We start from the raw sequence: 26,172 nt of genomic DNA, 5'->3' as shown, positions 1-26,172 counted from the left end.
ATACCTTGAAAGACTAAATCGACGGGACAACTATCACATACGTCACGATCGAGCCCAGTGAAAACGTCAGCTTATAATCCGATTGAGCCGTTGAAAATCATATCGCTTCTCACCATATTCTTCCTGAGAAACGAGGGGACTATCTGTATATGGTCGAAATAGATTTCGGCTTTCGTACGTTTGATCGAGTTTGAATAGTAAGCGATCGAAGTAAGAGCTCGAGACGAGTTCCGAGAATAGTACAAACAAGCCTCGAGCTCCAAGACCGATCGAGGAATCAGCTCGGTATCATTATCAAGCCCATGACCAAATCGAACCGCAAGGTAACGAGAAGGTTGTCAGAGATGCACTGACCGATTGACACTCACCCCGAATGTCGAACTCGAACTCAAGACCGAGGGCTCGACCCAATACCGAGCTCGCAAACAGGAGTCGTTGCAACCGCACTAGGGGAGAGAATCTTGGCAGGAATCGAGAAAGAGACAATTCATCATGGGTTCTCCACTATATATTTTTTATTATAAATAAAGTAAGATCTCTCTACAATAAAGGGGGAATCCTTGTAAGCACAAGTAGGTTGACACATTGTAAGAAAAGACTACTTCTATTTATTGAAGAATAAATCTCTTAAGCTTGTTTTACTCAACATACTCACTCTTCTAGTTCAATAATTTATATCCCATTTCTATAGCCAAGAATCTAAACATTTTCACTTCTATGTACGATTTATGTATAGCTATATCACATATTCTTAGAACTACTTATAAATTCAACTATATTCGATTTTTCGGGTAAACACTGTTCAAAATATTTTAGCTAATAATAATAATAATAATAATAATAATAATAATAACAACAACATCCTTCTAATCATTTTGTGATTTTTGATTGAAGTACAGACATATTAATCTCCCAAAAGAATAAAGTCAAAGTTGATATTGTTGATCAGTATGTACTGAAGCAACATATGAATCGAAAGTGGACAATTTCCTAGTAGATTGAGTTGTGCATATGGAATTCACTCCATGTGCAAGCTTGGGCGACAGTGAGCAAACCTTCTATTGAATTTAGGCAAATCTCACATCATTATAATAGATGGTAAGGCAAACCTTAACTGAGTTTTGGTAAATTCCTCGTCTTTGTGACGATGTGGGACAAATCTCAATGATGATTTAAATTCTTAAGTAGAGGTGTATATAACACCTTAATCAAATCCAAATAAACAAAACGAGACGATGGGTATATAAATAAACAAAATTTTAGATCCCAGTGACACATAGGCCTTGCAGGGCTAGAGGCAAGATGAAGAAGATCAAATATTGGATCTAGACTTTTTTTTATTTTTTTTGGATCTAGACTTATATGCTGTTATTATTATTATCGAATGAAAATTGCAAAAGAGGGACCAAAAGATTAAAAATAAAATTGCAGGCTCAACTTTCCTAAAATCGCCTCTACGATTTTCTTGTATTGTTTAAGAAGCAGCAGCAGCAGTGTTATTGTGTAGAGGGATATGATTATCCAAAAATTATTTACTACTACCTATTAAGAAAATGGCTGTGTTTTAAATAGTTATTAAACAGCTATATGAATTGTAGTGTGGCGTTAAAGTGGCTATTTATGCACTTCAGCCCCCCAAGAATCGGCCTTATTATCAGCGGCCCAATCCCGTTAAACAACAAAATCATATTCGCAAATCCCTGTACTAAAGTGAATAGTAAAAAGTAAAACGGAAAAGAAAATAAACAGCATCAATTTGAAGCTTAATTTACACCCAAAAGGGAAAGTAAAGAGAAATAATGAAGGAAGAATCAATGGCAGCAAATATTCGATGTTTTCCTCATTAATTCAATTGACTATCATCTAAAGGGGAAGTATTTACAAAATTGGAAGAATGTCTCAGCATCAGCAAAACAGCAACAGTAGCAATAACATTAACATACCAGTGAGCGAAGTTTATTGGACCCTCGTTGCTAAAGCCGATAAGAAGTTCTCCAAAATTCGAGATTTGCCCTACTACCAACGTAACAGGTCTAACTCTTTTTCAATTGCTCTCAAAAGTTCCCACGATTTAAATGATTATTTGATATATTTCTGATGATAATTCAATTGAATGATTTAACCAAAAAAAAAAGGAAAGGAAAAAAGAGGGAATAACCCGTTTTAGTAACGAACCTTGTGTATATTAGATAATGACACTAAATGGAGAACTTGGGAGTTATTATTGACAGGTTAGTGCATTGGCATCAAGATAATTAGGGCCTTATGTCGAATGACTTAAAAATGATTTTTCCTTGGAGCAGTGTTGCCAAAGGCTCATTGATGGCACGCTTAAGTCCTGAAGCTCAGAAAAGCTTAGGCCTTAGGGAGGGCTCTCGCCTCGCTTAAGATGCGACTTCAATGTAGGCAAGGCACTAAGGTGTGCGCCTCATTGCCTATGAGTTCTATCTTGAATCAATTGGTGCTAAACGACAAATATTATCGGCAAATAGTTGTATTAGACTATTAGTTGTTGACGAAGACATTGGGAATGAGTTTGTTTCTTTTTTCTTCAATTACATTGCATTTTTTATTTTTAATCCTTAGTTGCGCCTTTTTTTTCTAAAGCCTGCACTTTAGTTGCGCTTTGTGCTTTGCGCTTAAAGCCCCAATCGACCTGGAGTGCTTTTTAGAGCTTTTCGCTTTTGACAACACTGATAAGGAACGATGTATTACTTGATCATTTTTCCATTTCCATGTTTGTTTGGACATAAACATGTGGAATAGAAGCTGGTAGCTTTTAGTGATAATTATAAGTAGCAAAGAGGAAATAATGTTTACATGTTGATTGGAGCAAATATATGGAGCATAAGTGCAGTGCAAAATTACTTACAATTTAAGTTGTTTTCCACTATTTGTTATACAAAAATTGTTCTTAAGAAAAGGTTTTCAATAGTTCTATGACTTATCTATAAAAGAAAGAAAACCATTTTCAATAGCATGCAACCAAGCACCAGAAAATAATTTCACATGGGAAACATTTTACATTATAGCAACAAGGTCTAGGTGGAGATGATTTTTCCTTTTTTATGCTGTGCAGTTTTAGCGCTTCTACTTTGATTCATTTAAAGAGTGTTTTGGCTTTTGACAGTCTTTAATTTGGGTTTGGTTGTGTAATATTAGATATGATACATACTTCTACAAGGTTTTCAAGGTATACACACAGTTGTGGAAGTTTCAACAAGAGAATCGGCAGAAGTTGGTGGAAGCTGGTCTCAAGAGATGGGAGATTGGGGATATTGCATCTCGGATTGGCCAGCTTTATTTTGGACAGTACATGAGGACAAGCGAGGCCAACTATTTGTCTGAGTCTTATATCTTTTATGAGGCAGTGTTGACTAGGGAGTATTTTAAAGATGGAATGTTTCAGGATGTTAATCTTGCTAGCAAGCAACTTCGATTTCTTGCTCGGTTTATGACAGTTTGTTTGGTTTTGAATCGGCGAGACATGGTTTATCAATTAGTTAATCAGCTCAAGATGTTGCTTGATGAATGCAAGAGGGCATTCCAGGTCAGTGACCCTAATTCTTAAATTTTTATGTCCACATGCTTGTCCTGTAATACATGCATATATTTCCAATATATGTAATATTTTGATTCGCCAGCAGCACTGGAAGAAGGCACCATATGTAGTATGTTGAGTCAGATATATATTTTATCTTTTATAATTTAGACCTCTGCTCACACATGTATAGAAATCATTTTTTCTATTCCTTAATTTGTGCCAGTAACAAAAATATGTGGCATGTTCAGGGTCTAAAATTTAGGATTTGTTTCCCGCTTTAGTAAGTGGCTGCTTTTATGGGATTGGATGATTGATCACCACAAACTTTTAGCTTATGATGTATTTCTTGGACATATTGATGAACAAATAACTTGTAGAATGCACATTCAGTGAAATTTTTGCATCAAACATGAAATTGGCAATTTCCCAAATGTTCAATCGATTAATGGAATTTTCATTTGGTTAGCTGTACAATATGAATGCCCTTTGTATGGTATGACCTGCTTCTACTCACTTGATTTGTTCGTTGCTCATTGATGATGTGATAGGCTAAGAAAGAATTCAACAAATGGTCTATACAAAGATGAATGACGTTTACATGGTCTTATTTCCAGGAAACTGATTTTAAAGAATGGAAGCTGGTGGTTCAGGAAATAGTTAAGTTTCTAAAAGCTGACTCGGCTTTTATGAATACCAGGCCATTGAGATATAGTGTCGTATTGGATCTTCATCCAGATTGCCTGCCACAAGTTGTTGAAGCAAAGAGAAAGCTAAGATTACGAGATACACTATTGTGCAGCTACCATCCCAATGAGGTGAGTCTTTCTTCCCTCGGCATGTCTACCTTCTATTCCAATTGGAAGTGATTGGGTTTATTGTGCAGCTTACTCATGAACTTGATTATCCTATTTTCATTTTGATCAACTGTATTAATGTTTGCTCGTCTTCTCTTTCAATGCGGTGATCAGGTTAAATATTCAGAACTGACTCTTGACACTTTCCGAATGCTACAATGTCTGGAGTGGGAACCTAGTGGGTCATTTTATCAGACGGGTGGGATTCCTCCAAGTGGGGCTGGAACTGGTATTGGCCAGAATGGGGCACCCGGACCCAGTCGTGTTAATTATTCACAAGATATATCTGATCCTACTCTGCCTCCTAACCCTCGCAAGACCATCCTATATCGCCCGTCTGTTACAAATTTTTTAGCAGTGAGTAGTTGCATTTTCCTAGTATTTGTTCAGCATTTATGTTTGTCGAAAAAGCAAATTGTAGATTCTGTGTTCTCATCTGGCATTGATCAATATACACTTATGACTTCACTGAGTTTCATTGAAACTAAAATTTATCATTTATTACATTTTCAATATCTTATTAGTACAATCTGTATTAACATGGTGGATGTGAAAGCTTGAACTCGAGACATAGTTGTTGTTGTAACGTGAAAGCCTGAAACTTGTTTTGGCACAAATGTGAGATGGGAAAAGTAGCTGCTTATTTTTTTGGGTAATTAGCTTTACTTTCCTGGTAGCATATGCTCTGTTAATATCACTCATAGCTTTATTGCAACTAAAATTATTTGCGTTAGATGGAAGTTATTGAATATCCTTTTAGTGTCTTTTATAAAGATGGCCTCCCTTGGAAGCTCCTGGAATATCTGTATTTTCCTCGTCATTGCATTCTCTTTACCTATTCTCCCTTAAATTAACTTTGCCATTTGTTGGCAGGTTTTGGCGGCAATCTGCGAGGAGCTATCTCATGATGGAGTTCTTTTACTATATTTATCTGCTGCAGGTAGTAGGTGTAAAGCTCTTATATGTTGAATGGGTTATTCTTTCAAAACTGGAATTTTCAACTTAAACTGATCCTATTAACAATTTAAATTTCGTGACAGGAAGCTCTCAGAACTTTTTTTCTTCTCCATCCCATGGTGCAGGGAGAAGCTTTATGTCTCGTGCTGTTGACTTAGAAGCCACCTCTACATCTTCGCTGAACTCTGATATTGAAATTGCAAATACCACTTCTACCAGGGAGGATTGCTTAAGTGAGCAGAGTAGTTGCGTATACATTGGTTCTCGTGGAACTGGAGGTATTCAACACTTTCTCCATTATGTAAATTCAATTATCCAAACACAAACAGCTTTGATGCGCAAAACAATTCTGTATTCATTCTCTTGTTGATGTATCAGCTGGTAGAATAATATATAGGTCTTAATATTTTCAGAGGAAAGTGATGTGACTAACACTACAGAGCTTATCGTTTCAAGTTATAAAGTAGTGAGTAGAGTTGTTCGGTGAGGATTAGCAAATAAGGTGATTATATTATATGTTGTTGGAGATATTGAATAAGGTTATTTTGACTAAAAACCAACTAAAAAGAAACTAAGGACTAAAATAAATAAGATTGCATGTAAAGATAATTGGAGGCAAGAATAAGTGATGCAAAGATTTGGGATAACACTATGAGAGATAACGTTAGGGGATTGACTTCACCTATACCTTCAACATAAGAGGGTTTTTCATCAATAAGGATTGCAAGTCAAATATCAACTTGATTTCACGATGAAGTTAATGTTAGTAGCTGTGCCTTTAAAAGAGAAAGCTCAAAAAGGTGGCAAGGTCACTGGGACTTGAAGCGAAAAGCGTGAAGTGAAATGCAGGCTACATCAAATTGAAGCGCTCAGTTTATGTTAAATTAAAAAAGGACACCAAACATAATGAATTTAGCTCTATAAATATCAAATTGCAGTTAAAATAATTAATTTTAGTATGTCAATAATACATTATCAAAACAATAATAATTCCAATATCTGGTTATGGAATAAAACTAATTTCAGTATCCAATACACAATAGTGTTGATATTAGTCGATTCCTCAAACTTGAGATCCAAAGAACCAACTACTTCTCTTTGGGACCAATTTCATACAGTAAAGCATGGTGTAGATGCAGTGGCGGACCCAAGTGGTGGCTAGCGGGTTCAACTGAACCCGCTTCACAAAAAAATAATACTGTGTATATGTATAAATTAGGATTAAAGCTGTGTAAATTTTGCATAAATATTTTATTTGAACCCACTTGACAACTACTATTTTACCACTAAATTTATATACTTCTAAGATTGAACCCGCTTGCACAAAATCCTGGGTCTGCCACTGAAAGCGCGTGGGTTCACTTTGCATTGGTTCTTCACTTTAAGCAATCAGGTGATAGCTTTTAATAACACTGGTCAGCTGGTGTTAGACCTGCCACCTCCAACCATAATTTTTGTGGTTTTGAGTACCAAGGGAGCAAACTGGGTAAAGGCACTGTTGGGCTCTTGGGAAGGGAAGTTTGTGGGGTCGAGTGTACCATAATAAAATATTGGAGTTCTTTATTGATATTTTTTCACGACATGTGGACTCAAAGGTTGATGGAAGCATCGATTCTTCTCATCTAACTAGTTGAAGCAAATTTGTTACACTCCATATCTGTCACCTGGCTGGATTTTGTTTTTACCCTTAGCACTACACATGCCGATCAATATCTCTACTGCAAATCACACAAGTTATTTTAACCATTTCTTTTTCCGAATTGAAATTAATATGTCATCTTTTGGCTGTACAAAATTAATCCTGAAATATTATTTTCCTTTTTAGGTGTGAATGGGATTTATCCATGTGACTTGTTGCCATTCACTAGAAGACCGCTTTTTCTGGTCATGGACAGTGACAACAGTAAAGCATTCACGGTATGCATCCCGATGATTGCATGATAATATAGGGACTGACACAGTAAGATACTTGTGTTGTAGATTTTAAACTATCACAAATACAAATAACGTACAAGGGTTTGGTTGGACTTAAATTTTTTGGTATTTAAAACTGCTGAAATGTCAGATCTAACTTCATATTTAAAGCTTATGAACTCTTTTAGGGTCTGAGATGGCCTCTTCTTGATGTTTTGTGCATGTTGCAAGAGAATTTCTAGAGAGAGGCAAAACTCTCTAACCTAGTTCAATGATTTTCCAGCATCAACTAACAAAATAACTAGTTTGCATGTCATCACATTAGCTTGTTTGGGGTTACAATAAAACTTAATGCATTATTTTGGTTCATTTAAGAAGCAAACCGATCCCTTGGGGTAGTTAGGTGGTGTTTGGTTTTCAGATATGCAGCTCTCTTGCATAAAAGAGAGGAGGGGCTCCATTTGGGTGCATACTTCAAAGACGGAGCTTGTGACAGAAATGATCGACAGTTGTTAAATGTGCTACATAGAGTTCCCAGGGATTTGGTTCAATGGCAAAGTTAGTATAGTGTACGATGTATGGTCGGTGCACTTCACGATTTCAAAACCTGGTTGTTGCAACAAGATTGTTAAGTGGAGAAGAGTAGAGGGAAGGTCCATTATCCCTGACGTTCGAAGTTGAAACATCAGATTTCGGTCACTAAAAGAAAGTATTAGGTGGATTATTAGTAATGGTTTGACAGACATAAGCAGACTGATGAGAGAAGATTTTGAAAGCTTTCTTTGGTTGCAATGGAATCATTATGCGTTAACTACTGTAGCTTGTGTTAGATAGTTATGTAAATTACCCTAGTCCCACATGGAATAGGAGTAGAATATGTATTATATATAGTTATAAATAAGGCTATTGTGATCAATAATATATTTTTCTCCCGCGCCTTCTCACATGGTATCAGAGCATCGGTGAGAAAAGATCGTTGTGTGTCATTCCAGCGACATCCGGGAAGAAAGAACTCAATCGCCGTGCAATTTTCCGGTGACCTAAGTGGTTGTCCGCGTCAACCTTCATATCTAGCAGTGTTGTGCGATAACCAACACTACCACGAGATCCACCATAGTCCGGCAACCACACCCCAGTTGTTCCACGCGCCCACATGCGCCGGGAAGGTCTCCAGAATTTCCGTCGAGTTTTGTTCACGCGCCGGCGTGAGCATATTTTCCGGCATATTCCAAATTTGGGTTTTCTTCTGTGGTGGTCGCCTTCTTTTTCCAAGTCTACCCATATAATTTTCTGAATTTTCCTTGCAGTGAACAATATTTTTTGGCAGTGAACAATGATTCCGCAGTGAACAATGTTTTCCAAAAAAAAATTAAGTGTTATGATTTGGTTTTCCAAGGTTAACCATACAACTTTTAGTCAAGAATTTGAAAAAATGGTTGTACCAAAATGGGATCCAATACTATGAATAGTTGGATGGTTTCTCTACCGGATTATATTGAGTTCTTTCAGTACAAAGCTTGTACACATACATCTTCAGAGATAGCTTCCGTTGTTCAAACAGGTAATAACGTGACTTGTGTCTCCCAATCTTCATCTTCCGAGGCTTGGGTCATTGATTTAGGTGCATCTGATCACATTTCTGGTAACAAATCGCTTTTCACTACTATTTCATGTTCTTAATCTCTTCCAACAGTCACTATGGCCAACAGGTCTCAAACCATGACAACTGGAATAGGTCAAGCAAGTCTACTTCCTTCCTTTCCTTACCTTTAGATTCAGTTCTTTATTTTCCCGGTAGTCCTTTTAATCTCATAGTCGTTAGTCGCTTAGCCAAATCACTTAAATGCTCGATTTTATTTCTTGATGACCTTGTCTTTATACAGGAACGCAGTAGGGGCAGATCATTAGTACTGAGCGTGAATCAAATGGACTTTATTACCTTATCCTTGCAAAGTCACATGGACTCAGATCTTATCTTCCTTCAACAACTCGTCCTGATTCACCAGATTTATTACATAATCGGTTGGGACATCCAGTTTGTTAAAACTTTAGAAAATGGTATCTGGTTTATCTCAATTATCTACCCTAGAGTGTGAGTCATGTCAGTTCGGTAAGCATACTCGCTCCCATTTCCTTCGGTGTTTTGATAATCGAGCAGAGTCCTCGAGCCTGGTTTGGTAAGTTCAGCACAGTTATTCAAGAGTTTGGCATGATTCGTAGTGAAGTTGATCACTCTGTGTTTTATTGGCATTCTGCTTCAAATCTCTGTATTTATCTGGTGGATTATGTTGATGATATTGTTATTACCGGTAACGATCATGATGGTATTACTAAGTTGAAGCAACATCTCTTTCATCACTTTTAGACAATGGATCTGGGCATATTAAAGTATTTTCTGGGTATTGAGGTTACTCAGTCTAGCTCAGGTATTGTGATCTCGCAATGGAAGTATGTCTTAGAAATTCTTGAGGAGACAGGAATGACAGGCCTACAGGCCTGTTGAAACCTATGGATCCAAATTCTAAACTTCTGTCAGGACAGGGGGAGCCGCTTAGTGATCCTGCAAGATATAGGCGGCTGGTTGGTAAATTAAATTAACTCACAGTGACTAGACCCGACATTTCCTTTCCTGTGAGTGTACTGAGTCAATTTATGGATTCTCCCTGTGGTAGTCATTGGGATGCAGTTGTCCGGATTCTTCGATATATAAAATCAGCTCCAGGCAAAGGATTATTGTCTGAAGATCGAGGTCATGAGCAAATTGTTGGATACTCAGATGCTGACTGGGCAGGATCACCCTCTGATGGACGTTCTACGTCTGGATATTGTGTTTTAGTCGGAGGTAATTTGGTGTTTTGGAAGAGGAAGAAACAGAATGTGGTTGCTCGGTCTAGTGCAGAAGCAGAATATCGAGCAATGGTTGTGGCAACATGTGAGCTAGTTTGGATCAAACATTTGGTCAAGGAGTTGAAATTTGGTGAGATCAGCAAGATGGAACTTGTATGTGATAATCAAGCTGCCTTTCATATTGAATCAAATCCAGTGTTTCATGAGAGAACTAAACACATTGAGATTGATTGTCACTTCGTCAGAGAAAAGATAGATACTCAGGAGATATTGCTATAAAGTTTGTGAAGTCGAATGATCAGCTTGCAGATATTTTCACCAAGTACCTCACTGGTCCTCGTATTAGTTATATATGTAACAAGCTCGGTACATATGATTTTATGCACCGACTTGAGGGGGAGTGTTAGATAGTTATGTAAAGTACCCTAGTCCCACATGGAATAGGAGTAGAATATGTATTGTATATAGTTATAAGTAGGGTTATTGTAAAAACACATATAGATCATCAATAATATATTTTTCTCCCGTGCCTTCTCACAACTTGTATTTAGATAACTGGGCTGCTTAAGCTTTTCGAAATATGATATAATCCAGGAGTGACTATGATGTATTATTCTGCATTTGCTACTGGATAAGTTTCTGCAGTTTTAGTTTCTTGATTTATGCGATTATCATTATGTCCCTCAATGTCATGGAGTTTAAACTATGATACCTTAATCTTCGTAGTTATCGTATTTTATACTTAATTTTCCAGGGGTCAATTGTTTTGTTGTTAATACATTTTAGTCAACCAAAATCGTCAGCTGAATGGTGTTTTAGACGCCCTATCTATGTGTGAAATATAGTCTACAAACTTTGATGATGGTATTTAGTATCAGTCAAAAACTCTGATGGTGTATTAAGGTTTCTCCTGTCATTTCAAGCTAGGACAATATTTAGGTTGCACTTTTCTTTTTTCCAGCCTGCTTTCTTTTACAAAACATACTTCATCAGCGCACTCTGTTTTCTTAGTGGGAGCTATCTCGTTGTTTCTTGATATTCTTGTATGCTTTCAAGTAGATAAGTCTGAAGTTATTAAGATGCTACAGAAAACATATGTGAGATATCCTGGGAAGTTAACGTAAATGTCTAAGTATCCTGGTTTTTAGTTTGTTGTTGATCATTGGTTAAATTATTTAGGGATGAACCTTTTTGCTTTTAATTTATTGCAGTCGCATGAATAATATTATTTGTGCATGAATGTGAACAGGCCTTAAGTGGATCAGAGAAGGGAGAACCAGTTGCCATGCTACTCTCTCCCACAATTTCACTGCCTATATCTGCTATGGATTCTTCTCGTCAGCCAAGTGGAAGCTCATTCACCAGTTTTCTTACAGTTCCTTTACAAGCTTTCATTTTGATGCTTGGTTTCACAGTTTCTGACATTGACATGGTGTGTTAGCTTAAACCTCAACTTTATATTATCTGTTCTTTTATATGTGCTTGGTTTGCTCAAGTATGGATTGCTTTCAGGATATGTATGGGAAGGCTGAGAAACTTCTTTCTTCATCATTAAATGAGTGGGGTTTGTTACTGGCAGCATCAGACAATCTTAATCCTGTTTGGTCTCAAACTCTTGGAGATCCATTTTTACGGCGGCTCATTTTAAGGTCGGTTGCTACTCTTCCCCAACATTTTCTTCAGTACTCATGTTATTAATCAAGTTTGAAGTAACCCTCAACTGCTCGGATATGGGAGCTTAATCTGTTTTCAGATTAGAAATCCATAGATGGCTATCACAGTCCAATAAAGGTTCCAAATCAATTTCAAATCTTGATTTTAATGTAAGAGCAATACGTTAAAGTGCCTTGTGTGTATCCATAGGCTGCTTGTTGGCAGTGGTTGATTTAACATTGAAACATGTATAAGGGCAAAATCTAATACTCCACTTAGAGAAACTGATGAATCACTCATACATCAAATGTTCTGTTCCAAAATGGTGTTGGTTCAGAACATCAGTTAAGTTGATCTGAAATTGTATTTCTTTCGGCTTTTTGGGGGTTAGGTGGTGGGCATGGGAGTTTGATGTGAACTCTTTTTTATTTTGATTAAGTGTTTACTGATGTGTCTCAAAAGCGTGGACAAGGACATGGTCACTTGAAGAGTCCGTGTGGGAATGTAAAAAAATCTGGTGTTATTGTCAGAAATAACACCAGATATTTTCTGGGCAGGAAGGTTAGTTGCTTAGAAAGCTGAAGTTTGCAGTAGAAGGAAGGAAACAAAACTGTTTGCAGATAGGCATTTGTGTGTAGATAGTAAAAAGGTAAAAAGCATATAGCAGACCCAAAATACAGAGGTAGTCATATTCCCTGCATATAATTCGCAGTCTTGCTAGGTACATATGGGGGTTGAGTAAACCTGGCAGGCTAGTATTCTAATTTATATCTCTCAAAGGAGCTATACCCTATATGCTTTTCTGTTTCTTATGGAAACATAACTTAGAGTCCATAGCGAAAACATTGAACGGAAAAAACACTCTGAATACTGCAGATTCATATTCTGTCGGGCGGCGCTGGCACTCTACGCTCCAACCTTCAACAAGATAGAATTTCTCCCCGAATGCATCCCTTGCCTTCCAGATGCTGTCCTGCCAACAAGTGCTGCCTGTCAAAGGAATGTGTTGCAACTTGCTGATATCTTTGGTGCAACTAGCAAGTTCAATTTTTCAAAAGAGATGGTGCTTTCCGATAACAGAAGCCAGGAGAACTGAAGTTGGTTACTGATTTTGTCAATTCTGGTAGCTCTGTAAATTTGATTTGAATATGAGGCGGCTTCTTTATTTTGTACTCTTTTCTTTTTATTTCATGTTTGGCTGTTAATGTGATTTTGGGTTCTGTAGGTTGATATATTTGTCCTGTTAGTCATATCTGATGCTTCTGAAGTCTGAACAATGCCCCTCCAACGTTTTCAGTTCAATTCATTCCTTAAATGTTTTTAAGTGCAAGCAACTTGCGCCACACTGTGTATTGGTTAAACTCTATCTTGTACATCAAACTAGTGGCTTTTCTTTCTATGTTTCATCTGTTAATGAGAAAATCATGTAATTAACGATTTATCTCTTCTTGGACTTGCTTCAGAAGCCAGCTGGGAGAGTGTTGGTTAATTGTTTAGCAGTTTCATCCTTGGTTTCAGATCTATGCTTTGTTTGTGAAGGAGAAAACGGAAGGTAAAGAAAAGAGAAAATTGTACTACTATAATCTTTCTTTCCTAAGCAATTACTGTGGATTTTGTTTTCCCCTTTTCTTTTTCAACCAAAAAGTTGTAACATCTCGTTTAGGTTTGATCTTGATCTTGATGTAAGTGGAGTTTCTGAAAATATTAGAATCTGTATGAGCTTACGGTACGAAACATTAAAAAACAAGGCTTTTCTAAAAACAAAAATACACCCAATAATCACTTACTCTAAAATTATTACTGTGCTTTTTAGAAATTAACCTCTACCTCTGTAATCTTGGCCAAGCTTCTCCAAACCTAAAAGTATTTTTTATCCCTTCAAAATAGTATTTTTTTTTCAAAGTTGAAATGTTTGGCCAAACTTTTGGAAGAAAAAAAAAAGTGTCTTTGAGGAGAAGCAGAAAAAAGTAGTTTCTTCACAAACACTTTTGAAAAAAATAATCTTAGAAATAATTTTTAAAAATTTGACCAAACACTAATTGCTATTCAAAAATATTTTTTACCGATAAAAATACTTTTGAGAATAAATACTTACTCCGTTTCAATTTATATGAACCCATTTGACTGGGCACGGAGTTTAAGAAAAGAGAGAAGACTTTTGAACTTGTGGTGTAAAATGAAGCACATATATTTTGTGTGGCTATAAATTATTGCATAAAGATAAATTATTTTCAAATATTGAAAGAGATCATTCTTTTTGGCACGGATTAAAAAGGAAATAGCTTCACATAAATTAAAACAGGGGAGTATTAAAATAAGCTGATTTTACGAGCTAGGCCAAACAAGCTATTATATTCTCATCCTGCCCTCCTGCTCCTAGTTTCCAGACTAGAGGTAGAGGTTAATTTCTAGAAATGTTTTAAAAGGAGCAGTAAATAATAAATCTTTCAAAAACAATAGCACTATTCACGGCTATACTCCAAATTTAAAACAAAATAGAAGAAAAATAGAGTATTTCAACAAAAAAAAAAAGGTTCAAAATCCAAAAGGATTTGGGGAGTGGAGTATTCTGAATTAGATATTTCGAAGGGGGAAATTAGCACCAACGGAAACACAAATAGTACTCCCTGTTAATCGTTAGGATTAGCAGTTGTCAGTTGACACTCTCTCTCCCTTGCTTTCCTTCGGTGCAGTGGCTGTGGAACTGCAATTACTCTTTCAAGTAGCGAAAGAGAAGCAAGAGAGTCCACACTGCTGAAAGAATTCTAATATTTTGTGGTGTTAAATTCTTTCTAAATGGGTTCCTCATGTCTAATCTGGAGACTCTGAATGCCTTTAGCTACATTTTCCTCTTCTTTACTTCTTGGGGGATAACACTAGTAAAGCGATTTTGTTTTAGATAACTTCATATATATATATTGTTTATTATTTGAGGTGTTTAGTATTTCTCTTTAGCCGATGGTTTATGGGAAATAACCTTTCTGATTTTACAAGGTAGGGGTAAGGCGTGTGTACACTCTACCGTTGCAGGAATTTTTGTAAACAGTGTCAAAATTTACAGAATAACGAAAATAATAACTTTAATTATCATTCTTCTACACAAGAAAGAGTCTTAGCCTATTGGTTTTGTTGAGTCTTAAGTTTGAAAAGGCGTTGAGTTCAATTCTACATCATCACAACTTTAATCACATAGGTTCTCTCAAATATTTGCAAAAAAAATGTGCTTAGTTGAGGTTCGAACCTCTGATGTCTTAGAGCAAAATTAAGCACATAACTGCCGCACCAAGAGATAATTTATGTCAAGTGATGTCATTTTTTTCTACTTATCCCTTTCCTTACAGTATTAATACATATATTTAGCGAAAAATTTCGACGAAGTGGTGTCACGTGACACCACTTCGTTAAGCATGCATCCGCCCCTGTGCATATACTCTACCCTCCTCACACCCCACTTGTGGGAATTTACTGGGTTTATGTTGTTGTTGTTGCTGTTGCATTTGGGGTGTTTATTCTATGTCTTTATCTGATGAAACCTTTTGCTTCAAGTAAGACGTGCTAAAGGATAAAGAAACATACTACTAGTAGGTACTTTGTTTTAAGGATTGGTACTAACTTAAGTTTGCAAAATCTTTTCTCTTTGATTGAACAAGCTTAGCTGTAAAAATTGTCAAAAGTAGCCACCTTTTTTGTTTGCTTAGTTTGAGGCTACCTTTTCCCTACTTTTTCGTGGGATTGGACTGGTAAGAACTACTGGGCTACTGGCCGTATTTCATTCTTGCTGGTTCAGTGCTGAGAGGAGTCTAGCTTTTCCTTTTTAAATTTTATTTGGGGGGGGGGAGGGGGGGAGCGGGACTGATTGTGTTTGGAATACTATGACAAAATAACTCCCTTTTTTTTTTTATCATTATTTCCATTTTCTAGCAGCTGTTAAAAATCTTCCTTATAATTATGCTCTTATAATTTGTGACGGGCAGGTGCTTGATCAAATGTCTTTTGCGTCCTGTCGTCCTCTCAGTTGCATATTGAGTGCTCCCTGGATCTTGGACAAATCACAGTCTTGAAAGAGTTCCCAACCAAAGCTTTGGCCATGCAATGGCTGAAATCATGTCTGGAATTTCCGTTTTCTCCAACCAACCCCTATACACTATTAGTACTGCCACCAAGTACAGCCATAGGCCATCACCTGACAAAATTAAATTTTTGATAGACAAATCCAAAAGCATCAGACAGATTTTACAGATTCATGCATTTCTTATTCGCTACGGCCTGGAGAGTGACCCGATCTTGAACTTTAAGCTCCAAAAATCATACTCTTCTCTTGGACACCTCAAACATTCTGTTTCCGTCTTTAAGCACACTCAAAGTCCAACTGTGTTCTCGTATAGTGCCATTATCCATAGTCATGTGATCAATGATCTCTATGAAAAAGCCTTTGTCTTATATATCCAAATGCTAACTCAAAATATTGAGCCTAATGCATTTACATTTTCTTCCATCCTAAAAGCTTGCCCACTTGAATCAGGAAAAGCCCTTCATTGTCAAGCCCTAAAACTTGGGTGTGAATGTGACACTTATGTTAGAACTGCCCTTGTGGATGTCTATGCACGAGGAAATGACATTGTCTCAGCTCGCAATCTCTTTGACACAATGGCCGAAAGGTCTTTGGTGTCTTTGACAACAATGATTACTGGATATGCAAAGAATGGGCATGTGCAAGAGGCAAGAGTGTTGTTCGACGGGATGGAGGAGAGGGATGTTGTTTGTTGGAATGCCATGATTGATGGGTATATCCAACATGGCGGGCCTAATGAAGCTTTGGTTCTTTTTAGGCAGATGTTACTGTCAAAAGTAAAACCTAATGAAGTAACTGTGGTGGCAGCTCTTTCTGCTTGTGCGCAAGTGGGAGTACTGGAATCAGGTCGGTGGATTCATGCTTATGTGGAAAGTAACAGAATTCAAGTAAATAAACATGTAGGTACTGCTTTGATTGACATGTATAGCAAGTCCGGGAGTTTAGAGGATGCGAGAATGGTGTTTGATCAGATGAAATATAAGGATGTCATAACGTGGAATTCAATGATTGTAGGATATGCAATGCACGGACTTAGCCTTGAAGCTTTACAGCTGCTCAATGAGATGTGTAAGTTGGGTCTCCACCCTACCGATATAACATTTATTGGCATTTTAAGTGCTTGTGCTAATGCTGGATTGGTCGCTGAAGGGTGGGATTATTTTCGCTTAATGGAGAAATACCGGATTGAGCCAAAAATTGAGCACTGTGGTTGCATGGTGAATCTTCTTGGACGAGCTGGACAATTAGAAGAAGCTTATGAATTTGTCAAAAGTATGAAGATTGAATCTGATCCTATTTTATGGGGAACACTACTGACTGCTTGTAGGATTCATGGGGACATAAGGCTCGCAGAGAAAATTATGGAGTTCCTAGTTGAACAGGATCGTGCTACTTCAGGAACTTATGTTCTGCTATCCAATATATATGCTGCTGTTGGTGATTGGGATGCGGTGGCAAAGGTGAGGGCGTTGATGAAGAGTAGCGGGGTTGACAAGGAACCTGGTTGTAGCTCCATTGAGGTCAATAACAAAATACATGAGTTTCTTGCCGGTGACATGAAGCATCCTAAAAGCAAAGAAATTTACGCAATGCTGGAGGAGATGAATAAGTGGTTTGAGGCTCATGGTTACATGCCGCAGACTGATGTAGTCTTGCATAATCTTGGGGAAGTTGAGAAGCAGAAATCGCTTGCTGTTCATAGTGAAAGGCTAGCCATTGCTTATGGGCTAATTAGTACTCAGCCAGGAACTACAATCAAGATTGCCAAGAATCTCCGTGTTTGTCCAGATTGTCATTCTGTCACCAAGCTTATTTCAAAAATCACAGGACGCAAAATCATAGTGAGGGACCGGAATCGCTTTCATCATTTTGCAGAGGGTTCATGTTCTTGTGGTGATTTCTGGTAGAACTATTAGCTAATGCTAACAAACAGGCTGGCTTCCATATATAGCTTTTTTCTTGTACATTTTTTGGCCGTTTTGGACAGAAATTTCACTTTTCAATTTCTGGAAGTTATTGGCTTCTGTTTGTATTGTACTAACATTTTTAGAAGAAGTGGGAACAGAAGGAGCATATTTATAGGGAGAAGCTGAAATCATTTTTTTGGCATTTCATGTATTTCAATCTTTATGATAGGGAATTCTTCCATACTTTCTCGCTAGTTAATTCTAACTGATTTTAGTTTGAAAACGGTTCAACTGGCTGAAGTTGCAATGATGACCTATAGTTTCTTGTATGTGTCAAAGAGATGATAAGGGAGTAAGGTCTTTCAGATTGATGTTGTTGACCAGTGAGCTACATCTCATGGTATTTTACAAAGGTGTGTGTCGCTGTAACATCTAAACAGGTTTAGCAGGCAGAGCGGGGGCCAAGATGCAAGCATCTAACAGCTTGTTTGGATGATTGTTACATGGTTCATAATGTATCGTATTGTTTGTCGTTGTTTGATGATGTCACGAACCACCAACATAAAGAATAAACTTGTAATATTACTAAGAAAAAATATGATATATAGTAGAATTATTATATTAAAAAGTAGAATAAAGGATAAAATATGATTATTTAATAGTATGGAAGGGCAAGATGAAAAGCAAAAACAAGGTAACGACATCACCACATCAAATCCGTTGTTACATAAAACGGCACTTTTCGTCGTTACATATTTAACGATACGATATAATAAAATTAATGTAACAATCAAAACAAACATTGTATTTAAAGTAACAATACGATATAATACAATAGGTAACAACCATCTAAATAAGTTGTAAAAGTTACATAAAAAAATTAAAATATTTATAAAAGATAAACTATATAGTTTAGTCTGATTTTTTCTTGTTCAATATCAAACCAAATACATGTCGATTTCTTTAGCTAATTTGTTTCGATTTTCTTGCTTCAGTTTGTTTTTTTAGTTTTTTCTTGAACACCCCTATTCATAACTAAACTCAACCAAATCAAAATAATTTATTCGTTTACCTTTAAAATTTATTTAATTACCAAGTCAAACTTTAAAAACAAGTATAGCAAGTGAATCAAACCAACAACATTTAAATTTTTGACAAAGTTTTCTACTGTCACCACTAGTCAAGTCCTACTGATGCGTAAGAACATCTTTTATCAATAAAAATTGAAAATCTTACACATGTCTTAAATAAGTCATGACTTACCAATCTGTAGTTATTAATGACAAATTATCAAAACTAGTCAAACACATATAAAAATTTAAAAATCAAATAAATAAGGTTCTTTTCGCTAATTTGTTTCATGGATGAGGTAGCAAACAAGTTGATGGAAAAAAAATTATATACAAGATTCATCTAAGCATAAACGGACCTTTTTCGATGGGTATAGATGAGTCAATATACAAAATTTGAGGGAGATTAGAGGTGATTTGGACTGATTTGGTATCAAAATTCATAGTTAAAATCGAGTTTCAATTTTTTTTCTGTGTATCAAACATGTATCACGTATGTATCACACACACATGTATACATGGATATATATGTTCTACACATTTGATACAAATATACATATGTGATACACAAATGATATACAATGTGATACACATATTATTTTTTTCATGTTTATCTTCTACTTCGAATTTTCAATTCAAATAACATCAAAACTCCACCAAATCACCCCAAATTGAGATTCAAACTCCTTAAGATGTACCCAATCTATTCTAATAACACACACTCAAAAGAAAGCAAATTTTTGACCCTTTTTTGGCTACATTATCTAAATGGCTAATATTAATAATGTTTAATTAGTATTAATAATATTTAATAAATTGATCAATTTTCGTAATAAACTACTTATAAATGGATATAACCGGTAGTTTCCCTTCAAATTATACACTACTTGAGGGAGTTGGGCCATAATCTGGTTTTATAATGGGCCAACAGTTTGCATCTTGTCCAAGTCCATATATATAATACACTGCGGCTCAACGTAAACTCTTTCCAAGCCTAGGGTTTATACCAAAAACCCTTGAAAGGCCAGCAATATTCAGACTTCTTCCTCCATAGTGTCCCTCTTCGCCGCCTTCTATTCTCGTAATTTCTTCACTCTGCATCTCAAATTTTGAGTTGTATTATTGTGCTGTTTCATCTATTCAATTAGGGTAAGGTTTTGTTTTTTTTCTTATTCATTTGCTTTTGCTGATGCTGAAGAGTTGAGTTTATACTTAGTTATATGCATATTCTGAAATTTCGTTGAAAATTTCGGCGAGTGGTTTATTTGGGTATCTGTAAGTGGGTATGTTTGTCACTTTTCTTTTTCAGCTCATGAATTTAGATGAAACTTGTGCTTAAGGTATAACTTGAGTTGATTGATTTGCTCTTTACTTTTGTGGAACTGAAAGTGAAAATAAAAGTTACAGCTTCAAACATTTAGATTGATTCTTGTGCAGCATATTGTTTTCCCTTTTGATTGAAATCTTATTTTATTTTCATTTTCGAATTCCAAAAATTATCTTATTGCATTGGGAAAACCTTGTTAAGCTTCATTTGCTTCGTTATTGGGTATGAACCAGATCAGCTTTTACTTGTTTCTTTGTGGGATTTCAATTATTTAATCGTATAACTTTGAACTTGAGATGTGTTGGGTTTCATTTCAATGTCATGGATATGAATGCTAAAATCCGGTATATTTCAAGATTTCTTTTTCCTCTTTAGGTTGATTCGATGTATGAAGCATCTCTTAACTATAGTTACATGATCGTAATTTGCAATGAATTTGTCTAAAATCGGATGGGATGACTGGTGCGTCTATCTGGACGGATTTTAAGATAGTCTCTACATGCTGTAAAAGGTTTCTATTTTCATCTGTACTGCATCACATACTAGCATATTGAAGGCATAGACTGAAAAAACCCAATGGAATAATCTAGTGGTAATTTTTGAACTTGAGTCCAAAGAATTTCTCTCCCTTAATTGTGTGTGTATTTTCATAGTTTTGAAGGACCAATTGATAAGCTTTTCAATGGAAAATACTATTGCAATTTGTGTTGCTGATTGATTGGTTTGATAGAGATCAGTTGGTTGATGGGTTTTTGTGTGCATCTGCTCATACTGTTTTTCGTTTTACTTGATCCAGATTATAAAAAATGGTGCAGTACAACTTCAAGAAGATTACGGTGGTTCCCAATGGGAAGGACTTTGTCGATATCATTCTGTCTCGCACACAGCGTCAAACACCTACTGTTGTCCACAAAGGATATGCTATCTCTCGTATACGTCAATTTTACATGCGCAAAGTGAAGTATACACAGCAGAATTTCTATGACAAACTCTCCACCATTATTGATGAGTTCCCCAGGCTTGATGATATCCATCCTTTCTATGGGGACCTTCTTCATGTGCTCTACAACAAAGACCACTACAAGCTTGCCCTTGGCCAAATTAATACTGCTAGAAATTTGATTTCAAAAATTGCTAAAGATTATGTGAAATTGTTGAAGTATGGCGACTCACTCTATCGCTGTAAGTCCCTTAAGGTTGCTGCTCTTGGGCGTATGTGCACTGTTATAAAGCGCATTGGCCCAAGTTTAGCTTATTTAGAACAGATTAGGCAGCACATGGCAAGACTTCCCTCAATTGATCCCAATACTCGGACAATCTTGATTTGTGGGTATCCAAATGTTGGAAAGAGCTCGTTCATCAACAAAATTACAAGAGCAGATGTGGATGTGCAGCCTTATGCTTTCACTACAAAGTCCTTGTTTGTCGGTCATACTGACTACAAATATCTTAGGTATCAAGTGATCGACACTCCTGGTATTCTGGATAGGCCATTTGAGGATCGTAATATCATTGAGATGTGCAGTATTACAGCTCTAGCACATCTGAGGGCTGCTGTGTTGTTTTTCCTTGATATTTCTGGGTCTTGTGGCTATAGCATTGCACAGCAGGCTGCTCTTTTCCACAGCATTAAATCACTCTTTATGAACAAACCCTTGATGATTGTGTGCAACAAAACGGACTTGCAGCCGTTAGAAGGGATTTCTGAGGAAGACAAGAAGTTAGTAGCAGAGATGAAAGATGAAGCCATGAAGACAGTGATGGGTCAAGGTGGCGAGGCAACAGATGAAGCAGGGGTGTTGTTAACTATGAGCACGTTGACCGAAGATGGCGTGATTTCGGTGAAGAATGCAGCTTGTGAGAGGTTACTGAATCAGAGGGTCGAATTGAAAATGAAGTCGAAAAAGTTGAATGACTGCTTGAACCGCTTCCATGTTGCTATGCCAAAACCACGTGACCAGAAAGAGAGGCCAGCATGCATACCTCAGGCGGTGTTGGAAGCCAGAGCTAAGGAAGCTGAGGCGGATGCTGAGAAACAGAAAAGGAAACTTGAGAGAGATCTGGAGAATGAGAACGGAGGTGCAGGTGTTTACTCTGCCAGCTTGAGGAAGCACTATCTATTAGCAAATGAAGAGTGGAAGGAAGATGTAATGCCAGAAATTTTAGATGGGCACAATGTCTATGACTTTATTGACCCTGATATCTTACAAAGGCTTGAAGAATTGGAGAGAGAAGAAGGTCTTCGTCAGGATGAAGAAGGAGATGATGATTTTGAAATGGACGGCGTTGAGCTGACCCCTGAAGAACAAGCAGCATTAGCTGAAATCCGGAAACAGAAGAGTTTGCTCATTCAACAGCATAGAATTAAGAAAAGCACTGCAGAGAGCCGACCCACTGTACCAAGAAAGTTTGACAAAGACAAGGAGTTCACTTCAAAAAGAATGGGAAGGCAGTTATCTGCTTTGGGGTTGGATCCAACTCTAGCAATCAATCGAGCTCGTAGTAAATCAAGGGGTCGTAAGCGAGAGAGATCAGTTGAACGTGGAGATGACATTGGTAAGGATGCAATGGATGTCGACGAGATTACTCCCAACAAGAAGCAAAGATTGAGGTCACTTTCCATTACGGCAAGATCAAGGTCAAGATCACGACCTCCAGATGAATTTGTTCCAGGGGAGGGCTTAAAGGACAAAGCCCAGAAGAAGATGGCTATAAAGATGGCTAAGGGTTCTACTAAGAAGAGGAACAAGGATGCTCGGCGGGGAGAGGCTGATAGAGTTATTCCTACTCTGAAACCAAAACATCTCTTCTCAGGAAAGCGATCAACTGGGAAAACTGACCGGCGCTAGTAAACCATGGTATATCTTGCTACCATTTGTTGCTCCTTTGACATTTTACAGGCTCCAGAATATGTTTTCTCCATCTGCTCTTGCCTTCTCAATAGTTATTTTCTTGTCTTAATAGCTACTTGTGTACTTTGAGTTTTCAGAACTTTGGATGATGTGTAACTTGGTACCTTTTAAATACTTGGAAAATCAGTAATTGATGCGTGCAATATTTCAATTATTACCTTTTGTTTTCCAGATGGCATTTTATCTCGGAATTTACTGATGGTTCCTATCAAGAAGCTTGTGTTGCAATATCTTGGGTGGCGGACAGAAAGGCTAAAAGAAAATTCAGCTTATTTTGGACAGCTTCCCAGTTGAATTTCTGTCTCTGTTATTTTGAACTTACCTTGCTGTTTATTTAAGCTATTTTTCATATTGTTTTTTAACTTTAAATTGTGGAAGAATGTTCGTTTTTATTTTATTTTAAAAGAACAAAGATGTGAGGAACATTACAAGAATTCAACCTATTGAAATGGCAAGACCAAGACTACAGATTAAGCATATAAGTTTGTGATTAAGATGCAGCTGAACTTGCTGCCTCCATTATGCATTTTTGGAACTTAGATACCTGTTGTAAGATTGTGTTTATCCCGATGTTAAATTGTGTCTCAGATTTTTTGATTTTTTTTAGTAGACTTTCCTCACTGTTTTTTGCATCAACTTTCTGTTTACACGCCCTAAAAAGCATATTCAGAAAATGTATTCATCTGCCTATCTCCTTAGGATGGTGTTTTTGGGAAATGCTGTGAGTTGAGAGCAGACTGAAGGAATGAAAAAGCACTGGTGAAGATGTGAGATAAGTTTTCCGCTGGGACTTTCAGGAATGTGATATGTAAACAATTGGGTGCAATTATATTCATATGTTTTTTTTAATGGTTTAAAATTCTGTATCTAGTATGTAGCGCGCAAAATTTACGCTTAAAGTGGTAAAATTTAATAGAAGTTAACCATAGAATTTCGCAAGAGAAGATAAGAAACTTGATTACAGTGAATCAATGATATATGGGGACTAAACATAAAATACTGTAAAGAATCAGATTACATACAGGTTTCTTGCTTGTATCTCTAATTAATTTTTACGACTACCAAGAATTGTTAACTCTAATTTCTCCACAGAAAAAAAGAGAGTTAGATTAGACATAAATAGAGCACTACAAAGGCCAAATATGGGCTACTATGACTGTTATATCATCATACTTTCCACCTCTCTGCTCAAATCCAGCTTTGGAACATTCCCTAGCAAAAGGCGTGTAAAGCTCTGTGTTCTTAGAATTCTCCAGTGCATATTGCGCTATCCTCCACGCCAATGTATGAGGTGCATCCGATTCCCACGAGTCCACTCCATTGTTTACAACAAGTTCTAACTCAAAATCATGAACATTATCGAACAATCCATCTGTTCCCATCACGATTATATCTCCTGCTTTCACCGGAAAACTAATCTTCTCTGCAACACTTGGATCATTAGAATTTTTACTATTCCCCAACTGAAAAGGACAGTTAAACCTCGACTGCTGAATTTCTGATTTGTACACAATTACCCCATCTCTGATCACCACGAACCCGCTATCTCCAACGTTAACAGCATGCAAAGTGTCATTAGCGAGTGACAACATACAAGCAGTAGAAGAACCCATAGCCTTTGTATTCAAGAAAGCTTCATTAAGTACTTTCATTAAATCAATATCAGCAGTACTACTTTTATCTTGTTGTTTCTGTTTTTGAATAGATGATTCAGCGTTTTCCATTAATTCCCTCGAGTATTTTCCTGAATCAATACCCTTTTTAGCCCAACCACCAACACCATCAGCAACACCTATAATCTGCTCCTCTGCACAAATAAAGTGTGCGTCTTCTCCTAGTGGCTTTTCTTCGTTAGTCTTTGGTATGTAAAACGAACCCGCAACCATACTCGTACTTCCACTACAGTTGGTCGTGTCTTGTTCTTGGGAACAAAAGTTAAATATCGGAACAATGTTGGGAATGGGATCATCAGTAATAACGTCCAAGGATGTTGTCAAATCCTGCGGGCAGAGCAAGAATTGGATAAAGTCAAGCTCTGATTTTTCAATGAGTCGCTGATTCTTAGTAAGGATTTCTGTATCATCTGCAGACTCAGATTCATCAATGTGTCGCTTCTTGTTATGTACTATTTCTGTAGCCATTTAAGGGAGGGAGAGTATAGAAAGTCACAAGGCGAAGGAAGATACTCCGTAGTATATATAAGCCTTAAATCCCAATTCATGTAGGAAACGGAGTGTGTTACTTTGACTTCAAGCCGTGTCTAGAATCCCCTCCTTTTTTTCCGATTTGTATCAAAATTTGGAAACCTATTTCATTTTAGTTCAACCCAAAAAAAAAAATGTTTAAAATATATTCATAATTTATAATGTATTTAAAAATTAGCCAATTTATCCAAATTTTAGGACTAAGTATTCTGAATTTTTGAGCTACTAATTTGGAAGTCAGGACTTAGTGTCCTAAATTTTTGAGCTGCTAATTTGAAATTTAGGACTAAATGTCCTGAATTTTTGAACTACTAATTTAAATTTCAGGATATAAGATTCGAATTTCTTGATAAAATTTTCGAACTTTAGGACACGATGTACTGAAGTTTGAACTTTAAGGTTTACACTTCAGGACGTTGTGTCCTGAAGTATGAGCGAATTGACTAATCTTTAAATACATTGTAAATTGTGGATATAATTTAAATAACATTCTTAGAAGTGGTCACCTGATGTCATTTCCACCATAAGATATGCTCCTTCCAATAAATGTTAGAAGCATATGTGATAATTGTCTTAATGTATGCATATTTTGATATATATCACCTCACATTTTACTCATGTCTCGACGATTTGAGATGTTTAATATGATTATTTGTGCTAATTTTTGGTATTTCTATGTGTAGGAATCATTCGGATGCAATTTGGGATAAAATGGCGCGAATTGGAGCGAAATCGGGACAAAATCGCAAAAATGGAAATTTGAGGGCCACAGCCAGCGTGGGGCGCTGGCTGTGGCGCACTTTACAGAGACCAAAAAGTTTGAGCGCCAGGGCCAGCGCCCCACGCTGCCCTGGACGCTCAAGACGGGAAGTTTCCTTTTTGGACTAGGACTCGGTTATTTCGACCCCTAG

The 26,172-nt window shown here is 36.8% G+C and overlaps 4 protein-coding genes across 7 annotated transcripts; 3 read left to right on the top strand and 1 right to left on the bottom strand.

The window, feature by feature from the left end:
• Positions 1-1,702: 1,702 nt before the first annotated feature.
• Positions 1,703-13,208, top strand: LOC107799399 (uncharacterized). 2 transcript variants are annotated; one of them, XM_016622508.2, is made up of 10 exons: positions 1,703-2,031; positions 3,163-3,550; positions 4,159-4,359; positions 4,513-4,755; positions 5,272-5,338; positions 5,481-5,633; positions 7,181-7,272; positions 11,366-11,548; positions 11,629-11,765; positions 12,646-13,208. In XM_016622508.2, the coding sequence occupies exons 1-10, from the start codon at positions 1,895-1,897 to the stop codon at positions 12,863-12,865; spliced, it is 1,821 nt and encodes a 606-aa protein (XP_016477994.1). In that variant the 5' UTR covers positions 1,703-1,894; the 3' UTR covers positions 12,866-13,208. The 2 variants fall into 2 exon arrangements, with proteins under 2 accessions (XP_016477994.1, XP_016477993.1); XM_016622507.2 differs by having other exon boundaries at positions 5,439-5,633.
• Positions 13,189-17,926, top strand: LOC107799398 (pentatricopeptide repeat-containing protein ELI1, chloroplastic-like). 2 transcript variants are annotated; one of them, XM_075238838.1, is made up of 2 exons: positions 13,189-13,321; positions 15,744-17,926. In XM_075238838.1, the coding sequence occupies exon 2, from the start codon at positions 15,862-15,864 to the stop codon at positions 17,746-17,748; it is 1,887 nt and encodes a 628-aa protein (XP_075094939.1). In that variant the 5' UTR covers positions 13,189-13,321; positions 15,744-15,861; the 3' UTR covers positions 17,749-17,926. The 2 variants fall into 2 exon arrangements, with proteins under 2 accessions (XP_075094939.1, XP_075094940.1); XM_075238839.1 differs by lacking the exon at positions 13,189-13,321 and adding an exon at positions 14,287-14,608 and having other exon boundaries at positions 15,742-17,926.
• Positions 17,927-19,762: 1,836 nt separating this feature from the next.
• LOC107799397 (nucleolar GTP-binding protein 1) lies at positions 19,763-23,534 on the top strand. Of its 2 annotated transcripts, none has more exons than XM_075238837.1 (3): positions 19,763-19,899; positions 20,942-23,003; positions 23,230-23,534. In XM_075238837.1, exon 2 carries the CDS (start codon positions 20,952-20,954, stop codon positions 22,992-22,994), a length of 2,043 nt encoding a protein of 680 aa, XP_075094938.1. In that variant the 5' UTR covers positions 19,763-19,899; positions 20,942-20,951; the 3' UTR covers positions 22,995-23,003; positions 23,230-23,534. The 2 variants fall into 2 exon arrangements, with proteins under 2 accessions (XP_075094938.1, XP_075094937.1); XM_075238836.1 differs by having other exon boundaries at positions 19,763-19,967.
• Positions 23,535-24,184: 650 nt separating this feature from the next.
• On the bottom strand, positions 24,185-25,198 carry LOC107799396 (putative protein phosphatase 2C 55). Its single transcript, XM_016622502.1, has one exon. It carries the CDS (start codon positions 25,196-25,198, stop codon positions 24,185-24,187), a length of 1,014 nt encoding a protein of 337 aa, XP_016477988.1.
• Between the last annotated feature and the right edge of the window lie 974 nt (positions 25,199-26,172).

The sequence above is a fragment of the Nicotiana tabacum genome, chromosome 19 (assembly GCF_000715075.1).
Source record: "Nicotiana tabacum cultivar K326 chromosome 19, ASM71507v2, whole genome shotgun sequence".
NCBI classification, from domain to species: Eukaryota; Viridiplantae; Streptophyta; class Magnoliopsida; order Solanales; family Solanaceae; genus Nicotiana; species Nicotiana tabacum.
The sequence above is the reverse complement of the archived record's forward strand: the minus strand, read 5'-3'. Positions and strand labels throughout refer to the sequence as shown.

Coding starts and splice junctions, on each gene's coding strand:
- LOC107799398 (XM_075238838.1), top strand. CDS start 15,862: ATGGCTGAAATCATGTCTGGAATTTCCGTTTTCTCCAACCAACCCCTA.
- LOC107799396 (XM_016622502.1), bottom strand. CDS start 25,198: ATGGCTACAGAAATAGTACATAACAAGAAGCGACACATTGATGAATCT.
- LOC107799397 (XM_075238837.1), top strand. CDS start 20,952: ATGGTGCAGTACAACTTCAAGAAGATTACGGTGGTTCCCAATGGGAAG.
- LOC107799399 (XM_016622507.2), top strand. CDS start 1,895: ATGTCTCAGCATCAGCAAAACAGCAACAGTAGCAATAACATTAACATA. Junction 4,756..5,271: donor CTGTTACAAATTTTTTAGCA/GTGAGTAGTTGC, acceptor ATTTGTTGGCAG/GTTTTGGCGGCAATCTGCGA. Junction 11,766..12,645: donor TTACGGCGGCTCATTTTAAG/GTCGGTTGCTAC, acceptor TGAATACTGCAG/ATTCATATTCTGTCGGGCGG.